Here is a 20,295-nt window from a genome sequence, read left to right as displayed (position 1 = left end):
CTAGGCATCTACAAGTGGAAAACTTCTAGAAGCAGATACTGAGCTGATCACAAAAACACTTAGGCTTGAGGAGGCCACATGTCTTAGCCCACTCACTACCCCAACCTGTTACTCTGCCCTGTCCTGTGTTCGATTCTCCAAAACCTGAAGATCTAACCTAGAAAAGATCAAAGATCAACGGGTTTGTTCTGTGGCTAAATCACAGTTAGCAGAGTTGTATACAATACCAGCCATTATGATAATCCTAAATTTCTATCACCTGTCCTTCCCAAGAGCAACTGAAGGTACCTTTGCTGTCATAATGCCGTCAGCTTCTCCCTCTCTCCAAGCCCCGAGGACGAAAGGGAAAAGGCCCCTTCCCTTCACATTAAAGGGATCTATGAAGCTATTAAAGGCTCTGCCACACTTTGGAATAAAGAGCTACTGAGGGCCCACACCTCCACGCAGAGAGGGACTCTTTCCTAGTTCATGTTAAAATACTGGAAGGCAAAGGTTTGACTGATTCTCTGCATTTTTCTAATTCTATCTTTTTTTTTTCAAACAACACATGAAAACATTTATCATAGACATATAAGACAGAATTACATGAAATCTCAAACAATACATGGAAATGATTATCATAGTTACATATGACATAATTAAATGAAAACTAGGTGCACCCAAAACATGATAATCAACAAGTTTGATTAGGATGACCTTTTGCAAGTAGACACAGCTGAAGTCATGAAGAAGGCATTTGTCTCAGAAGAGTACTATGCAGCATTATTTTACTAAAAGAACATGGAATCCAAATTACACACAAAAGATAATGTAATAAGTTAATATTACCTGTGCACACACTGGGACTTTGTAGGGTTCCAGGTGAGCTTAATAGAAAACATATTTTTATTTTAGAGAGATTAGATTTTGAATGTGTGTAGACAGTAGAGAGGAAAAAACTTATGAAATTGATATTTACAATAATCTCATAAGGGTGACAGTGAAGGCACGGGTGGAGGGCTGGGGGAAAATCCCATAGACTTTTTTTTTTTTAATTCTATCTTTTTATCTCTCCCTCTTGGGCATTCTGGATTTGGGAATGTCTTTCATAAAATCTGGGCTTCGGAGTTCCCTCCCAGGCTCCTCCCTGCCCTCTCCAGTGCAGTGGAGCCAGCACCTGGACCCTGCTTGACCCTCATGCCCCTCTGGCTACGAGCTCTGTTGGGTGGAAGACACCACATGGCATTCTGGATTTGGGAATGTCTTTCATAAAATCTGGGCTTCGGAGTTCCGTCCCAGGCTCCTCCCTGCCCTCTCCAGTGCAGCGGAGCCAGCACCTGGACCCTGCTTGGCCCTCTGCCCTCATGCCCCTCTGGCTACGAGCTCTGTTGGGTGGAAGACACCACGTAGGCTGTGGCAATATACTTCTTGCCATTTCCGTAGGTGGTCTTGTCCCAGGTGAAGGTCTGGATGGCCAAAGGATAGCCACTCAGGCTTAAGTGGCACCTATGGGGACAGATCAGGGATCCAATCAGTATGACCCACCACTCCACCCACCTCTGTCCCAACAGAAGGGCTCCAGCCTCCTAGGCAGCTGCCAACATTTCATACCCACCATGCCAGCTCCATATGTACAGCAACCTTTCAAAATCTGGACCTTAGTTTCTCTTAGCATAAGAGACAGTGCTCCGCAGTGTCCCCAGAACAACACTCCAAACTCCTAGATTCTAGAGCCAAAGGCCTCAGAAATTAGGTGTTTGCTTCCAGCTTCAGAAGTAACTGGATCAGAACCAGCATCGCGGCAGATACCTGGAACTCCAGCGCGCAAGAGGACCTGCGGCCTCAGCTACATAGGGAGACAAAGGTCCCCCGCCCAATATAACAGAAAAGTATTAGGAATCCTCAGCTGACAGAGACACGAGGGCCAGTTATTATCAGCTGTTCTCTTTGGGGCTCTAGGATCGCCCCCCCCCCCGGCCCCAAACAATCTCAAGCACTAAACTGGGAGGTTTGGAGCCCCAGGGCAGTTGTATTGCTGACTTCTTTGTAGATTAAGAAGAGGAAGGAAGGGAGATGGTCTTGCTGCTCAGATGAAGATGGGTATAAATCTAATATAATTACTTTACTGTCCAAGGAGTAGAACAGTGACTTGTCTAACTCTCCTAGCCACTGAGCAGCAGACACAAGGGCTCCTAATGCTATTGTGGCTGTTGGCAGTTGGAGGCCCAGACACTGCCCCAGTTCGACTGGCCCAGTACTCACTTTTTGCCTGGCCTGGCAATGAAGCACAGGGAGTAGAGGGCAAACTCGAACTCAGGGCTACTGCCAATGAAAGCCGAGCCCATTTCCTTATAGTAGCCGTCCCAATTGAACTGCATGGTTAAGACATCAGGGTATGAATCCCACTGCAAAGGAAAGGGCAGCAAAGAGGGTCTGGTGAAGGCCACATAGTAGAAAGAGGGTAATGCCGGGCATCAACAGTCAGCCAGTATTTGTGAAGGTCCTTGAGAAACGTTCTGGGGATACTGCTTCTTTAAATAGACGGGGGTAGGGGGTGCTGAAAAGATGGCTCAGCAGTTAAACTGGCTGCTCTTGCAGAGGACCTAGGTTGGGTTTCCAGCACCCATATGGCAGCTAACAACTGTCCATAACTCCAGTTCCAGGAGAATCCAACACCCTCTTCTGACCTCCTCTGGCATTGCAGGACATGGGTGCACTTACACAGATGCAGGCAATACAATCATACACATAAAATTTTTTTAAAAAATGGGATAGTCTACCATGGCACTAGGACCCTCTGTCCAGAGCTACCAGTGTCAAAGAGGCTGGAGTCAACAGCCACATGACCAACCAAGAGTACAGGGACACAGCTGTTCCAACATGCAAAAGGGAAGCTTATTACCCCCAATTATTTCCTGGGGTAAGGTGGCAAAGATTTCTTACAAAACTGGAGTTTAGCTCATGTGGGAGACAGGCTTGAGCCTAGGGTGATATTGTAACTGTCAAGGTCGCATGGTTTCCAGGAATCCAGGCTCTGTAATCTGAAACCCAGTATGGTAATGAGGCATCCTACCCTCTATTCTGTGATAGGACATTAAGTCTGTTATTCTAATAGGATGATGCTAATAAGGTAGCCTACTTGCTGTACTGTGATAGGACGCTAAACCTGTTATGCTAATGAGGTATCCTACTTGCTGTGCTGTGATTGGACCACTATCCCTATATAAGCTTGTGCCTTCCTGCAATAAGGCAGACCTGTGTCACTGAACCTGGTCTCCTGTGTCTGAATGCAGCTCCGCTGACACAGTCTCCTCACCAGCCCTGGGGTCCGGGACCGGGCAGAAGAAGCGACGACAGGAGGCAGCACAGGGCAAGCAGCACAGGGCAAGCAGAAGAGCTGCCTCAGCACCAGGGGAGCAAAAGAGCGGCCTCAGCCCAGGGCAAGTGGAGGAGCAGCCTCTCCTGGATGCCTGTGAGAACAAAGGAGCGGCATCCACGAGAACGGAGGAGCGGCTGCCACTAGCAGTGACCGCAAGCTCAGACTAGCCAAGCTGAAATTTCAAGCTGCCCTTCTAAGGACATTCAGGCAGGAAGTAAATACATGTCTTTGTTCTCTGGTTGGAACTTCTACCCTTGGCCTTGGCTTCTCACTGGGATGTGGTGTCCCCAGTCTCTTATTCCCTGAAGTTCTGGAGGCTTCACTTTTGGAATTGGAATGCTATTTCTTTGCAGGTAGATGAGGACATGGTATGCACATTCTGTGTTGGGCTGCCACTGAAGGTCAGGATGAGAAGCAAGTCTGACTGCTTGGAACCCAGAGGAAGTCAGGAAGTTTGGGTACCAGCAAGGTTTTTCTGGCCCAGGTACTCACAGGCCCATCATAGTTGTGACTGTAATAGTCAACCAGACCCTCCTTCTCCTGCAGGTAGAAGCGGATCCAGTTATGGAAGCCAGTGACTTTGCCCTTTTTTACTTCACCTATAATGAATAAATAAAGCATGGGTGATCTGGGCTTCCTTCCTAGCCCCTCCCCTCCAATGCCCTTTCTACCATTCCATGACAAGGCTATCTCCCCTCTCTAGGCTCTGACTTCTAGAGTGTTCACCTGCTTAGCCCCTTGCCTGACTCTCTGGGCTCCCTCACACCCCTGTCCTCCTCTTTTGGCTCAAGGCCATGGGAGAATCTCTTCTCCTGAACAATCTTAAGGACTGCTCTGGGATTCTCCTCTGTTCCCCTGGGATCAAGCCAGACTCAGTGGGAGCTTTATAGGATGAGGGGGGTATGGAATGGGATACTATGGCCTCCTTGAGAAGCCCCTAACCAAGCCATGGAAGCAGAGGACTCAGAGGCAGACATGCCCCCCAACACTTGTTCATACTAGATGTGCCTCTGGGAGCCTCCGTTCCTGACCTTTTTTCTCTCTGAGATATTCTAGTGAGACTGTCCTCAGCATGACTTCTCAGATGTCTCCCCACTTGGCCTGTGAGTGGATATGTCCCTTCCTGCCAAGTGTTGTGGGTGCCTGTTAACCAATCCTTAATGCTGTCTAGCCTCCAAACAGAGCCATTCCTCCTCATCTTCATCCCCTCTACCCTTCCCTGCCAAACAGAGTGAACCTACCTGAGAAGACGTGCTCAAAGCCACTGGAATCCCCTTCTTCACTGCCTCTTGAGTAGAGCCCAAACCACATGTTCTTCAAGTCCTCTGTGAACTCTTGTTCCGAACTGTAGCGGTCTGTGGAGAGGAACACAAAGGACTCTAGAGGAAAGAAGTGGGTCAGGTACTGGGGAGCAGGGAAGAGAGCCTGCTCCAGTGCATCAGGAGAGACGGGTTCAATCAACAAATGTGACCAGCTGCTTATTCCACATGATCATTGGGGCCTAGAACAAAAAGCTGAGGACTCTGCAGAGACGACTAAGAGGCTCTGTCTCTATAATTTATATTCCAAGGTAGGAGACAAATAATAAACAGATACTAAATAATTATTTTGGATGAGTACTAAGACACGTCCATCACAACTAGAGGGGGAGATAGGAGTCTAATCATGTCTTGAGCATGTTAGAAACTTGATTCCGAGTGTAATAGAATTAAGATATAGGACCTTCAAGAAATGACTACGCTATGAGGGCTCTGCCCTATGAGTGAATTAATGCCATTTTGTGGGGTTCCTTATCAAGGGGATGGTTTTATTTAAAAGTATTTTTTAGAGCTGTGTGTGTTGATAAATGCCTGTAATCCCAACAACACTTGGGAGGTGGAGGCTAGAGGATCAGAAGTTGAACGTCATCCTCAGCTACAAAATGAGTTCAAAGCCAGCATGGCTTACATGAGACCCTGTCTCAAAAACGACAACAGCTTCCTTTTGCCTCTTTTTCACTATTTGCCCTTCTGCCTTCTTGCATTGGTTGTCACAGTTTGAAAGCCCTCATGAGATGTCACCTCTTCCTCAGTCTTGAACCTCCCAGCCTCCAGAACTGAGCCAATAAATTCCTAGCTATTATAAATCATTCAGGCTGGTATTTTATGATAGCAGCATAAAACAGATTGGCATGGGATCTTCTAGGAGGTGGCTCAGAAAGGCCTCTTTGAGAAAGTAGCACCTAGCCAGGGGTGGAAGTGCACACCTGTAATCCCAGTGCTCAGGAAGAGGAAGCAGAAGGATCATGAGTTCAGAGCTATCTTGAGCTACATAACAAGACTGTCCTAAAAGCAAAAATGGTGTGTGTCATGAAGATTGCTGATCAGAGACCTGAAGGATAAGAAGTTCTCTGCACAAAGATTGGAGAAGACTTTTTCATGGCCAGAGCACAGTGTACAGGGTGGCAGGGGGAAAGGTCTGAGCAGTAGGCAGTGCCTAGAGCCTGCAAGTCATGGCAAGAAGGTCTGATCTCAGTTAATTAGTAATAACACACAAATACTGTAGAACTATGGAGCACTTTCTGTGTGCCGAGCACTGTTTTAAGTGCTTCCTGTAACACTATTAAATCTTCACATAACTCACAAGTGGTAGCCACGGCACTTGAGCCTCAGTCTAGCTCCAGAGATGGATCTTTTGCCAACTGGACAGCCTCTTTGTGGTAAATGGACATGAAGGGTTTTAGGCAGGGGAATTGGCAGGAGCTTTGTTTTAAAATGACCACTCTGGCTGTGTATGTAAAAGAGTCAGTGGGGTCACATAGGCGAAAGCAAAGAGGCCAGTTTTGAAGTTAATTCTTTGTCTATAATGTTGGTGGTGGCTTACACGAGTGGTAGCAGAAAAGAATGGTAGCAAACAAGTAGATCTGGAATATATTTTGAAAGTGGAAGTAATGGACATTACTAGTAGGGGAGGGGGTCAGGGAGCAGTGAGGTAAAGAGAAAAATCAAATCTAACTCTTGGGCTGGGGATGCAGGCTCAGTGGTAGAATGCTTGCCTAGCATGCACAGGACCCTAGGTTTAATTCCCAGTAACACAGACACACAGACATACACACAGACACAGACACAGACACACACAGACACACAGACACACACACACACACACACACACACACACACACCCTAACTCCTGACTTCTGGCCTGAGAACTGAAGGGGTTATGATGATGTTTATGAGACTGAGGAGACCTACGGAGGAGGAGGTCTGGAAGAGGAGATGGGAATTGTGAGTTCTCTTTACATTGTTTTTACACTATGAAGATACCAGTTAGATAACCAAGTGGAAATGTTGAGCAGGCCACTGGGCCCAAGAGGAAGGTCGGGGCTGAAGTTTTAAATCAGGGAGTCATTAACTACTGTTGACTTCCCAGAATTGTGGGTGGAGGATCCAAAACAGATACCAGAAATATTCTCTCCTTTCAAGGACTTCAAACACTGTTGGAAAACAAGACTAAATATATATGAAATGACACACTGGTTTCACAGACTAAATAGCTGTCTTTACTAGCACTTGCTGGGTGTTTTCCTTTGGGGACTTCACAAGCATTAATTCCCAAAGACTGCATTTCACAGATAAGACTCAGAGAGGTAAAGTAACTTGCTCAAGTACCTTAGCCTGCTTTGTGCTGCTGTAACAATATTGCTGTGACCAAGGAATTCATATAGAACAGAAGTTTAGTGTGTCTATTTGACAGATGCAAGGCAGTTACTGTCTGCTTTTAAGGTTTCCATTACAGATGCAAGAAGAAAGTTTCCTCACACTTCCTGTCTGTCTGATTGTGGCAGCCAAGACCGAATAGAGGAACACAGAGAGAAAAAAGAAAAGAAAAGGGGAAAAAAAGAAAAGAAAAAAGTTTAGTTAACTCACAGTTCTGGAGTCTGGGAAATCAAATATCAAAGTGCCGGCATGTGGTGAGGGCCTTCTCGGTGCACCATAATATTATTCGGCAAGGCAAAGCTAGCATATCAGAGAGATCTAGCTTCCGTAGTAAAGTACTCTTTTGATAATCCATCAATCCACAAATGAATTCACCTCCCAAAGTTCTCACCTCTAGATATCATTAGCACCGGGCATTAGAGATTAACTTTCTAATACATGAAATCTGGGAGACATCTTTAAAGTATAGCCAGAGTCAAGTGAAGCCTGCCTGGCCCTAGCTATTTGGTTCTGTACCCTATTCTCTTAACTTCTGAAGAGATGCTGAAAGCCAACATGAGTCAAGGCCATCGGAGCCTTCATAAATGTGGTGGGAGAGTAGGATCTGGACAGGGAGGGAGAGGGCATGAGTGATGAATAGCTTGGTCTTCATATTGGAAGCTCTATGGTGGCTTAAGTCAGCTAGTCCCGCTGGGCCTGTTTCTCTTCCTGAAAAACCGTCACGTGTTTTACCACAGAGTAGACACCAGGGGGCAGCACAGGATTGCAGTCACCGGATAGAATCCTTCATGCCCTTTACCTTAGAGTTGGTTACTCCCTGCCCAGATACAATGTGTAGCTCTGTCCAGAGGCAAGGGAGACCTGCACAGAGCCACCTCTGAGACAAAGCCAAGCTTGCCAGAGTTCAGGAAAGGAATCTGGAGGACACTAAGAAACAGAATCCAGAGCCAAGAAGCCCTGCAGCCAAACCCTTTTCTGGTCTGATTTGCACGTATCTGTATCTGGAGGTGGTCCAGCCAGACCTCTTCCCAGTGACCTGCCCTCTGTGACTGAGCCTTTGATGAGTTTCTGTTGCTGTCCCCTGAAAAATGAGCCTGGGAGGAGGAAAAGGGGTCAGGGACTCTGCCAACCCCAAAAGTAGTATGACTCTAGGGTCCATGATGTGACTGAGAGGTACCCAGGACGGGAGAGGCTCACGCCATCAGAAGGTAGGGAAACAGCAAGACAGTTGACATTCAATCAAAAGTTGGGTGATTTCCAAGCCAGCCAGCCAGAGGGTCCACTGGCCCCTGCTGGGGTTCCTAACCTCTCTGTGGCTTCCATCAGTGTTGTGTACGATCCCCTCCCTTCCAGATGTGCAATATTCCCTGCTCCCTCACCTGCTTTCCCAGCCTCCCCCTGAAGAGGCCTTAGCAGTGTCTGGATCTTGTGTAGACATACCACATTCCACAACTTTGTGGGGCTGGGACAGCTCACTCACTCTGCTGATGGAGGAAGCCGTAGAGTTCCTTCATGACTTCAGTCTTCATGACCTCTCTGAGGAAGACACCCTGCTCAGCCAACTGCTGAGCGCTGAAGTGCTCCCCATGGCCTATGGCCCTCTGGTAATTGTTGAGTAGGTTGATGAAGGCCGCATAGGTTGGCTTAGAGAACAGCTGCTCGTTGACATAGGTGAAGAGCCTGGGGCAGGTGGATAAAGACCATTGAGATGCAGTAGAAACCCTTCTAAAATCTAGACAGACCAGGGACAGCACACAATGGTTTGTTCAGGAGCAAAGGGAAACTTAGGTGCTTTACAAAATATATTTAATGATTTTATGTATATGCGCTTTGCCCGAATGTATGTAAGTATATGCATGTGTGCAATGCCCAAAAGCCAGAAGAGGGCATGGAATCTCCTGGAACTGGACTTATGGGTGGTTCTTAGCCTCCATGTAGGTGCTAGGACCAAACCCTGGTACTCTGCAAGAGCAACCAGTGCTCTTAACCACTGAGCCATCTCTCCAGCTTAGGTGCTTTTGAATGCCAAACATAAGATCTTTCATTTCACCTCTTGGAAGGTCAGTCCTATCCTTAGCCTGGCCAGCCACAGAACCACTCTCACTAGAGACCCACCAGCCCTCAGGCTGATTTCTTCGTCTCTGGACACCAGCTTTTCCCCTCTCCCCTTGATCCTGCTTGACTTGAGAAACAAAAGGATCCCTATCTAAGATAAAGCATCAAAGGAAGGGAGGGTGGAGGAGAGCCAAGGTGAGGGTGGGAGGGAACAAGGGACACCCACGGCTCCGGGCAGCGATCCACTTGGTCTCCAGTCTCTCCTGGGGAGATACGGTTTTGGCTATTGAGGATGATGTCTTCCTTCTGGGCCTTGTTGGTGTCGGCCCTGTAGATCTTCTCGGAGATGGTCTGAAGCTCCTCTCTAGTTATGGCATCGCTGCTGTGGGAGAAGCCCTCTGAGAGGAAATGGGAGAGGGATGGTCTCAGAGCCAGAGGGGAGGGGGACCAGCACTGTATTAGGAGGAACAGCGTTCCTTCAGGAAGTCTGAACCAGCTAGAGGGGACCACCACCAGACACTCTGTGGTTAGAGAGCAGGGCCGTAAAGGACCCTTAAGATCGGTGCGCATCACAGCCGGCGTCTACAGAATGTTCCTATCTGCCCCAAGCTTGAACTAAGGAGGTTCCCAGACTGAGGCAGGCATCAGAATCCCCTGGAGGATTTGTTCAGAATGATGAGCCCAGAGCAGAGTTTCTGATCTGCCGGTCTGGGCGCATGTAGCCCTAGGGTTTGCCTCACTTAAGGATTCTCAGATGCTGCTGATGCTGCTGGTCCAAGGACCACACTGTGAGAACTCTAGAGAATTCCCTTGTGTCTGGGGCTATGCTGGGGCAGCGGACTGACCGTGGTTACCACACAGGCTCCCAAAATCCTCGCAGCAGTTCCCAAATTCTTGGCAGCGGACATTGCAATGGCAGGGGTGGTGCCTGTCGTAGGCTTCCCGGCAGCGGCCCTGGCAGGAGTTGGGTGCGGAGTACAGGTCTGAGAGGGCAGAGAGGAGGGTGGACGCCCATGACGACCACTAGAGGGCGCGCTGGAACCCAAGGACCGACTCCGCTACCCACCCAGGCCGAGCCTGACTCCTGCTTGCTAAAGGGCTCCCGGAAGGAAAACAAACAAGCTCAACTCCTTGCACACCCTGCAGCCAGGAAGTCTTTTCTGATGCAGAACTCTACTTTCTGGCTTGTTGTTTTTATAATCTTCCCACTCTAAAAATAAAATCTTTTCCACTTCCCTCCCCAGCCTCAGACTCCCTTTCCTGGCCTGCCCTCCCCTAGACTGCTCAGATCAAGCTGTGGGTAGGCCCAGCGAAACTCATTCCCCGGGCTTAGACACGGGCCCCAGCCTCTGGCGTGGTCCTCTTTCCCCGTGTCACCCCCTTCGTGTCTCTCCTTTATCCTGAAGGCTCCCTTCTGGGGTTCAGGCTTACTGCTGGCTGGGGCCTCATCCTCTGGCTCCAGGAATGCCTCTGACTCTGTGGGGCCTTTGTCACCTGTAAAGCAGAAAAATAAATTCACCAACCAACCCCCGGGATTCCCCTCCTGCTTTTGCCCCGGCTCCCAGCTTCCAGCCTCGGGTTGGCATGTGTATATGAAGGGTGTGTGGTCAAGTCCAAGATACTGGAGCTGAGGACTGAAAATGGAAAGCATTTCCAAAGGAAGTCAGATTACCCAACACTTAGAAAAAGCAGAATAATTTCCCCGGGGAACAAATTTTGTACCGTTTTGCCAAGTGGCACCCATTACACTCGTGTGTAAAAAGAGGAGGAGGAGGCGGGGCGGTCCCTTCTGGATTGAAAACTGATTTTGGTTATTACAGATGAATAGAGAGTCTTCGCATTCTCCAAGGACAAGGCCCTTGGTTCAGAGCACACTGTTCCTATTGAGACAGTTGTTGGGGACCCACCTCTCCCCAGGGGACTGGGCAGGTGTTAAGTATTAAAGCATTCTTAAAAATCACTCTCTGTGTTAATAAGTTCACTAAACTTTTGCTGTAAGCACTTCTGATGCTTTCCTGTAAATATGCAAGACAGTGGAGGATGGGACAATCTGACTCCCTAAGTGGCAGGTGGATTGTCTTGCTGCCTAAAAATGCCTTGAGTAAAAGGACTGTTCATGAAACAGCCAGCCAGACTACCCAGATGCCAGCTCCAGCCATTTTAAACACTCCGCCAGAGATGCCTGGAGGAAACTGCATGCTGATTGCAGCTGGTTGCCCCAGATCCTGATGCTACATGCCAGGCCAACCGTTTCTAACAATTCCCACCAAACTTTGTGCAATCAGAAGCCTCTGTGAACTCTAAATGACTCTAAAACAATTTCCAGCCAGGCCAGAGGTAGTACATTCCCCCTGCTGACCTAACACAGCCTCTTTAACTGTAGGTCATGGTCCCCTGTGGGGTCATATAACTGAAAGATGGAGCTTAAACAATTTGGCAACAGTAAAATGTTTTGCAACAGTCAATGACTGAAAATTAAAAATGAATCTGAGGTGTTTCTGGTGGCGCTCACTGAGGCATCAGGTACCTTCACTGCAGCCTCGGCTCTGAACAAACAGAATGTACAGTTTGCACTACACACGCCGTCACAACACCCAGGGCCAACGACTGTGCCTGAATCTCATCTGCTCAGGTTTAGGAATACTGTATACTATGAATCCCAGTGCCTTTTGTTTGATTTTTCTTTCTTTTGTGGGACAGGTTCTCACGTAGACCAGGCTGGCCTAGAACTCACTGTGTACCTGAGGATGACCTTGAACTCCTGATCCTCCTGTTTCCATTTCCTAAGTGCTGGGATTATATGCACTACCATACTTGACTGCTTTCTGACTTATAGAAGCATAATGATTTAATTGTGGAAAATAAACACAATATTTTTCTACTGTCATACCTCAGTATATAAGCATCAAACTAATTTATCTTGGGACTAGAGAGATGGCTCAGCAATTAAGAGCACTGGCTGCTCTTGCAGAGGACCCAGGTTCAGTTCCCAGCACCCACATGTCAGCTAACAACTATCTGTAACTCCAGTTCCAGGGGATCCAACAGCCTCTTTTAACCTCCATGTGCACTGAATGACACAGGTGCACTTCAGTACACGGAGGCAATACACTCATAAAATAAAAATAAAAATTATATGAAAAATTCATTTATCTTTGGATTGTATCGTATCATTAGAATGTTTGATTTTTAAAATTGTTCTTATGTTGCTTAGTTAAATTTCACACACACACAAAAAATCCTTAAATTAGCTTTGACTTGGGATTCATACAGAATTTCCAACAATTTAATAAATGGTCCTAAATATATTTCTGCCATTTTGAGCTATGCATTTATGCATAATGAGGTTCTCAAGACTGACCATTACAAAATCAGCCAGGCATAATGGTGCACACCTTGAATCCCAGCACTCAGGAGGTAGAAAGAGGCAGATCTCTGTGAGTTTGAAGTCAGCCTGATCTACATAGTGAGTTCCAGGTCACCCAGAGCTACACAGCAAGATCCTGTCACCAAAAAGGGGGTGGGGATGGGGGGGCTGAAAAGATGACTCAGAGGTTAAGAGTATTTGCTTTTGCAGAGAACCCAGGTTGGGTTCCAAGCACCCATATGACTATCTTCTGGCCCTCTTCTGGCCTTCCTTAGGCATTGTGTGTATGTGGTATACCTACATATGCAGGCAAAACACCCATACACATTTTTAAAAGTCATAAACATTGATCAACTCTGAAAAACACTGAATATGCCCTCTGTCCTATAGCATCAAATATTCAGGCAAGATTTAATTCCTTACGTAAAAATATATAAATGTAAAAATATGTAAATGTTTGATTTGCATACTTGGTCTTGGGTTTTTTTTTATTATTTATTATTTTTATTTTATGTGTGTGAGTGTATTGCCTGCATGTGTATAAGTGCACCCATGTCGTGCAATGCCCGAGGAGGTCAGAAGAAGGTGTCGGATTCCCCTGGAACTGGAGTTATGGATGGTAGTTAGCCACCATGTGGGTGCTGGGAATCAAACCCAGGTCCTCTGCAAGAGCAGTCAGTGCTCTTAACCACTGAACCACCTCTCCAGTCCCTGTTTATTTGTTTTTATTTTTTGTCTTTTTGAGACAGGGTTTTCCTGTAGCCCCAGCTGGCCTGGAATTCACTATGTAGACCAGGTTGGCCTCAATCCCACAGAGATCCACCCACCTCTGCCTTCCGAGTGCTGAGACTAGAGGCATGTGCCACCACACCCGGCTCTGCACACCTTGGAATCCTTCCCATTCTCTGGGACTCTGTCATTTTGCTTCACATGACTGTATCTAGAGTCATGTAGAAATTTCTCGGGCAGAAAGGGGCCACAAGTAGAAATTTAAGGAGCCCTGGCTTAGAAGAGGGATGACTGTAACTGGCACAAAGGGACAATGCCATGATTGGGGTAAACAAACATTTATTTGCATGAAAGGTTTGTTGTGATTGGCGCAAGCACCCCTTCTAGCCATAAAGCAAGCTTCCAAGAGCTGGATGGGAGACACCCTCCTGTGCTGCCTCCCTGGTATCATGACATTACGCCCCCAAATAGACCTCTGTTGATGGGTCCTTTCTTCCCTACTTTCAGTAGAGTGGGCTGAACTGGTAACCCAAATTAAAAGCAGCAACAACTGAGCTGCTAAAATTAAGAAAGTTGCAGCAAGGTGGGCGAGGTGGTGCACGCCTTTAGTCCCAGGACTGGGGGAGGCGGGGCAGAGGTAGGTGGAGCTCTGTGAGTTCAAGGTCAGCCAGGCCAGCTGGGGCTGCAGGGAGATCTTGGGGGCTGCAGGGAGATCTTGTCTCAAAAAGACCCCCCCACCCCCCAAAAAAAGAAAGAAAGCAAGCAAAGAAAGTTGCAGCATCAGAGCAGCAACGGGAACGGCAGCCAGCAGCTTTGATGGTGGCAGAAGGGAACCATGGGAGATGTACTGCCTTTGAGACACACATTAGCTCCTCGCAGGAAGGAAGGGCAGGGCTCACTGTGGATCATGAGACTTAGAACCACTCTCCTGATTGAACAAAGAATACATGATTACTTCTGTGGGGTCAGTGCACACACGGGATGTGTAGACTCTACTGGTTAGGCCCATGGTGTGTTCAGAGAATCTCAATAAAGACCACCCAGGTTCCTATCCGCCCCCATTATAAGTCTTATAAAAGGGCACTGGATAGGCAGCACAACAGTAACCCTCTTGGACTCCTTCCCATTCTCTGGAGTCTTTCTCATTTCTGCTTCACAAATCTATTCACCTTGCTCTCGCCTTATCAATGTTTCCTTCCTCTTCTTAGGTAGGAGACAATAAACCAGGAAGCCACCAGCTAGGGGCAGCTTCGGTGACCCCTGATTGTCCAGCACCCTAGCTCCCTGGGTTAAGCTCACCAAGAGCCAAGAAAGGCTCAAACATACTCGGGGAATCCACGTCACCTTGACAAGTGGCAGAGGCAGCAACAGAATCAACAGGAGAGACAGTAGCTGCTTCCCAAGTGGTGGCATCCTTGACAGAGGCCACAGTAAGTTACCTGCTTTTGTCAAAGGCTGAGGAAATTCTGACTTCCTAGGCCCACACATGAGCTATAACACTTGCAGAGCTGAGGGTCCTGGTAACCTGAGGCCTACCCAAGAGCTCTTACCCACATAAGAGCTATAACACAGAGATACAGGTCCTAGTACCTCAGGCTTACACAAGAGCGGTAATGCTTATAGAACAAAGGGTCCTGGAACTCAAGGCATACTCACGAGCCATAAACCTAGAGTATACCTCCTGCCTGCTGCTACCCTGCTAATGGCTATGAAATGTGGAGGCATACAAAAGCTGCCACAAAGCAGAGTTCACCTGGGAATCTGCAAGATTGGCAGTCTAAACAAGGAGACTATTCAAAAGTGATTTTCAGAAAGTATCATTTAGTTGGGTCTCTTACAGCAGGCCTATAATCCCAGCTACTTAGGAAGCTGAAGCCGAAGGATCACAATTTCAAGGCCAACCTGTACTACATACCAAGTACCAGGCTGGCCTGGGCAACTTAGTGAGACTTTGTCTCAAAAGTAGAAACAGAGCTGAGGACACAGCTCAGGGGAGGCGTACTTACCTTGTGCACTGGAGATCTGGGGTTTAGTCCCCAGTACAGAAAACATCTTAATTTAAATTTGTGCCAGTAGAGGAACAAATGGCCTTTGGGGAAAGGCCATGCCCTGTTTTGATTGGTGACCTGGAAATGAGGGTCTGGAGAAGTGGTTGCTCGGTGTGCTCTCCAGACCACGGTCTGTATTGTGTGCGTCACAGAGACCATCAATCTCCCTGGTGCCATCCAGGTTGTAAGAGATCTCTACCACCTTTGTATGTCTGTGTGTGCTTTAAAGTATGAGTAGCATTATCAATAATAACACATGCCAAAGCATCATTTTATCATTTTGCTCTTGCTTTTTAAATAAGTACTTAAACTTTCAAGATACTGTTAATTCTGATGGTTCAGACAGATCTTCCAAGTGAATGGCATCTGTCCCATGTTCCATTAGGAACTTCCTAGAAAACCTGAGACCAGTAGAGTCCAAATCCCTGACCCTGCCTATGTCCTCCACACTCTCCTCCGGGGTCCTGGAGTCCTCGTCTCAGTCCCCAGCTTTGCTATGAACCACTGGACACCAAACCAGTGGCCCTGAGCAGTCTGGACTTGCTCTGCCTCTCCTGCTGTGCCTTCTCCCAGCCCTGCATCCCAAGAGAGGAGCCTCACCAGTGCACACATGCTCATAGTCATCACAGCAGTCACTGTGCTGGGGACACCGGCGGTCACACTGGCAGGCAGCATCCCGGTTAAATTTCTCATTGCAGCGAGATGTGCAAGACTCCAGGTTTCCTGTGGCAATAAAGGTCACAGAATCAGCCTTCAGGGATTCCCATGTTTTTCCTAAGTGCCCCCTGCAGGAGGGCTGGGGAAGGGCAGGGAAGGTCGCTGCTGCCTGCAGGACAGGCATGCCCACAGCCTCCCTCCCCAGCATAGGCCTCACCTACCCTCAGCCCCCGAGTGACCCAGGCTCAGAGCACTGACCAGGGGCTCAGATTTAGTTGCCTGTTTGGAGAGGCCTGTGACCTAAATCAGCAAAGAAGCATATTGTGGGCAGTAAAGAGGCTGTGACAGAGAGCAGCTGTGCCCTAAGTCTGCAACCACTTCCCAGCCCCAGCAAATATAGCCAGAGCCTCCATATTTTCTAAAGAAATCTTCATTTGGGGGTAAAGTTTTCCCAGATTTTAAACTTCAAGCAGGATGAAGAAAGAGGACAGTAGCCTGGACAGAGTGACGCCACCACTCGTTTGCCTGTCGGTCCAGACGGAAGTCACTGGCTGCCTCCTGCCCACTGCCCTTGCTTTTAACCTGACCCTTTCTGCTGTCTGCTTTGTTCTGCCCCTCCTTCACTCTCCACACCTTATCTTCCCATGTCACATCTTTGTTCCTTCTAGCCTCTGGAATGTATTCGAATGAGTCTGTGCTTGGGTGGGGAATGAGGCCAATGTGGGTGAGAACTGGGCTTTGGGACAAGATTCTGTTATGCAACCACAGACCACATCCCTCGCTCCAGCCAAACCGTTTACAGAAGTGAGCTTTTGGTCACAAGGGGCATAAGAAAAGAACTTTTGAAAAGTACAAACCCAGTACCACTCTGAAAGAGAAACCAGACCACACCATGCTCAACACAGCAAAGATTGCAGGGCTGGGACGGGATGGCGGGGACTGTTTCCTCCCACTCTGGGTTTAGGAGTGATAACAAAGGCCTTATTTCCGAGGAGGCTCCTAATGCCTGGGTGTCAAGAACAGAGTCAGAAGTCAGGCACATGTTTGCAAACTCAGGACTTCTGGGGTGGAAGTAGAAGGATCAGGAGTTTAAGGCTAGCCTTGGCTATATAGCAAGAAGGTCAGCCTTGGCTGCATCAGATACTGTCTCAAAAAAAAAAAAAAAAAAAAAAAGGAAAAGCAAAACAGCAACAAAAAAAAGTATCAGAGATGCTACGAACATCAAACCGGGCAAATGAGGAGACATAAACCCAGCTTGGATCTGGGTGGAGTTAGGCCTGAGGTTAGGACTGAAGCTTGTACCAAATTGATGATAAAAAGTAACGGTTTCATATTGATATTTAGGTAAGGAATGGAGTAAGATTAAAGTTGGCATTTAGGGCTGAGCGTGTACCGGGTCTAGAAGGGAAAAATAATCTCAGTCTTACCTCAGGTTGGACTTGGGGTTAGGTCTCTCTCGTGCCTAATGAGAGGTCCAGAGCGAAGTAGAGAAGCCAGACTCTGGCACAGAGCTGCCTGGACTGGAATTCTGTTCTGCATCTTTTTAGCTATGTGATTTTGGGCAAGTTATTTAACTTTCTGTGCCTCTGTTTCCTTATGTGTATAAGTGGGAAAATAGTAGAGCTCAGGGCATAGACTATGTCAAAGAAGCAAATGAATTAATATGGGCGAAGTACTGAGCGTGGTGTGTGACAGAGAATAGAGCCAAGTCAGTATTTTTTATGTAAACAGACAAGGCCAACATTCCACGCCTTTGCTGGAGATGGCAACTGTCCAGACTGGATGCAGCAATTGTCCCTGCCCACGGACTTCATCACCTGACTCCCTCCCCCAGTTCAGCTGGTCCGTGCTGTGAGCTGACAGCACGTGTGTATTATGGATGGTTTATTAGCTCACCTCATCACTATGAGTCTGTATTCTTTGCATCAGAGAGGTGTCAGGTCAAGGTTAACCCAGGTCCTGAGGCTACTTCATAGTATGCATAGGGCCTCCAAGTTATCCAGGAAGACAGGACACTGGTCCAGTGGATTAGGACACCAAGCCCAAGGCCACTTTTCCCTTCAAGCCTGTAAGAACTCCTCATGAATCTTAAGTTATCTCTCTTGGCACCTGAATGCAAAGGTCTTAAGAAGTGTTCAGCGCAGGACGAAGCCTGGGCCAGCTGCCTGTCCTGCCAGCCTGGCAGAACACCTAGAGTCCTGAGGGGGAGAATACAGATGAATAAGGGTTGGGCTCTTAATGAGCCATCGAAGCAGAGTCCAAGGACAGGATTTACTCCATTTCAGGGCTGACAGCAGTTGAGAAGGACAAGTGAATAGCTGACTGTGAAGTTCAGGAGAACACCCCAAGTGGCCCATGCTGTGTGGACCTTGTCATCTCTGCCCCAGAGCTTTGTCCCCAGTAAGAGCCCCATGCCAACAGGTCCCATATTCCTCTGTGAACTTGTTCTGCTTCAGGGTAACCTTGGGACATGAAGGTGGCAGACAGGGGCTGGGGTGAGGGGGGCGCTTTTCCTCATGGGCACCTTGCTGCACTGTGCTGGGGACACTGATGACTAGTCACCCTGACTCCAGGCCCCCACCCAGTGCTCTGTGGAGCCTGGCTCACCATGCCAAGAAGGGCCTACCTCACTGTTCCAGCAGCCTCTGCTCCTTGCTCACTTACCTCTCTCTTTTTTTCATTTTTGCATTTTCTCATGCAGAACTCGGATTCCCTCCCTCTATGGAAAGCTGTGTTTCTCTGTACCTTCTCAGTCCTTAATGTGCCATAACCTCTGCACCCCGTTCCCACTGGCCAACAAGAGAGCTTGGTACCAAGTCCATATATATCAACCCTCAGCCCTTTGAACAGTTAGGGCATTCCACATGTGTGCCTCTCAGGAGGCCCCAGATGCTGTTTGGAGACCTAGTGAACCAAAAGCCTTCATCCTCAAGATCAACTTTCTGCCTCTGTTCACTTGAAATAGCAAAATCCTTGGCAGACAGCACATTTTGGCATCTAAGTCCCAAGGTGCTGGGATAGACCAGACAGGAGCAAAGCCTCCTGCCTTCAGGTGCCTCTGCACTCCACCTTAACTTCCCATCAATCTCACAGCAAGGTTTGATGAAGGCTCTCACCCTCAGTGTTGAGGGACCTGTTCTTCTGAACCAATATAGCCCTCAGGGACCTCACAAAGGACCAAATGTCCCTGGTGCAATCCTACTGGCATGTCCCAGGTCCTCTGACCACCCTTCCACGCTAGGCCCACATGCCCTCTTTCCTCCCTCCCTCCAGCAAGCCTGACGTTGAGACCTCATATCCAAACTTCCCTTCCCTCTTCTTTTCCAAGCCCAGGGCCTAGGTAGAGCAGAGTCCTCAAAGAGGGGTACTAAATGTTCGGAAGTATAGGCACAGCTTTTCCTTTTCAGTTTAGGGATCCCATTAGGGGTCTCCGTATGTACTCCATGATTGGGAATGACCCCAAAAGTCAGCTTCTCCAGGAATATTTATGATCACAACCCTAACTGAAGTTCGAAGATGCTGAGACCTGACTCCTTCATTATCTTATCTGATCCCTTCAAGAGTTCTAGGCAGGAACTCCCTGGGAGGGTGGAACTGTATGGAACTCTCACTCTTCTCCTGGGGCAGAGGAGGATTCTGCCCATACCCCGAAGTTCAGCCTCCTCCCTTGGCCCTTCCTGCCGCCCACTAATCATCAATTAACACATCAGCAGAGCTTGTCGCACAGCTACTAAATAGGAAAGTGTTCCTTCCTTCTTCTGGTGCTGTTCCCGTAACTGTGGGCCATATCTCGTCTCTACACTTTAACTCCCCTAACTCTGGGACAAAGACCTATTCCTCGGACCACTTGTACAACTGCAAACGAGACACAGCCTATCTCCGAGAAGGGGTTTTGGTTTCTTCTTGAGCCTGCCCGTTTCCTAAGGCTTACCTAGAGAAAGATCACACCCCCGGACAATCTGACCCATCACCAGGCAGCAGAGGAGAGAGTGACCAAGGGCAGCCAGGCAACCCCAACGTCGGCAGCCCTTCCCCCTTTACACCATACAGTTCACCAAGAAAACAAAACCCTGACCAAGTCCAAAGTCTGATTATCCTAGTGTTGTTGGAGCCAGTCTCCCAAGGTGTCAGCCCTGCAGCTCCCTCCACACCACCAGTCAACTTTAGAGACAGCTTCTGAAGGCTCGGGCAAGGACATGTGGGAGTTGTCCACAGGTTTAGGATATTACTAATCCTCTGCCAATTGTCCCTGCCTTCTGTTCTTTAAGCAACCCACCCCACTCCCATGCCCACCAAAGAGTGACTTACCAGCCCACGCCAAGCCACAGAGCATGGCCACTATCAGGGGGAAACAAGCCCTCATGGCATCAGCTGGGGAGGACTGGC

The 20,295-nt window shown here is 48.2% G+C and overlaps 1 protein-coding gene and 1 non-coding gene across 2 annotated transcripts; one reads left to right on the top strand and one right to left on the bottom strand.

Moving 5' to 3' along the window:
* Positions 1-1,220: 1,220 nt before the first annotated feature.
* Positions 1,221-20,295, bottom strand: Endou (endonuclease, poly(U) specific). Its single transcript, XM_017800173.1, has 10 exons — positions 20,218-20,295; positions 15,853-15,975; positions 10,540-10,602; positions 9,954-10,091; positions 9,335-9,506; positions 8,534-8,733; positions 4,600-4,713; positions 3,851-3,957; positions 2,242-2,384; positions 1,221-1,485 (listed from the first exon to the last, which is right to left on the bottom strand). Exons 1-10 carry the CDS (start codon positions 20,270-20,272, stop codon positions 1,356-1,358), a joined length of 1,245 nt encoding a protein of 414 aa, XP_017655662.1. The 5' UTR covers positions 20,273-20,295; the 3' UTR covers positions 1,221-1,355.
* On the top strand, positions 7,074-7,207 carry LOC115071723. Its single transcript, XR_003850810.1, has one exon. It is a non-coding gene; the product is annotated as a small nucleolar RNA SNORA31 (small nucleolar RNA).

Source organism: Nannospalax galili, unplaced genomic scaffold (assembly GCF_000622305.1).
Source record: "Nannospalax galili isolate Female #2095 unplaced genomic scaffold, S.galili_v1.0 scaffold841, whole genome shotgun sequence".
Taxonomy (NCBI): domain Eukaryota; kingdom Metazoa; phylum Chordata; class Mammalia; order Rodentia; family Spalacidae; genus Nannospalax; species Nannospalax galili.
Note: the sequence above shows the minus strand (reverse complement) of the source record. Positions and strands in the feature narration are given on the sequence as shown.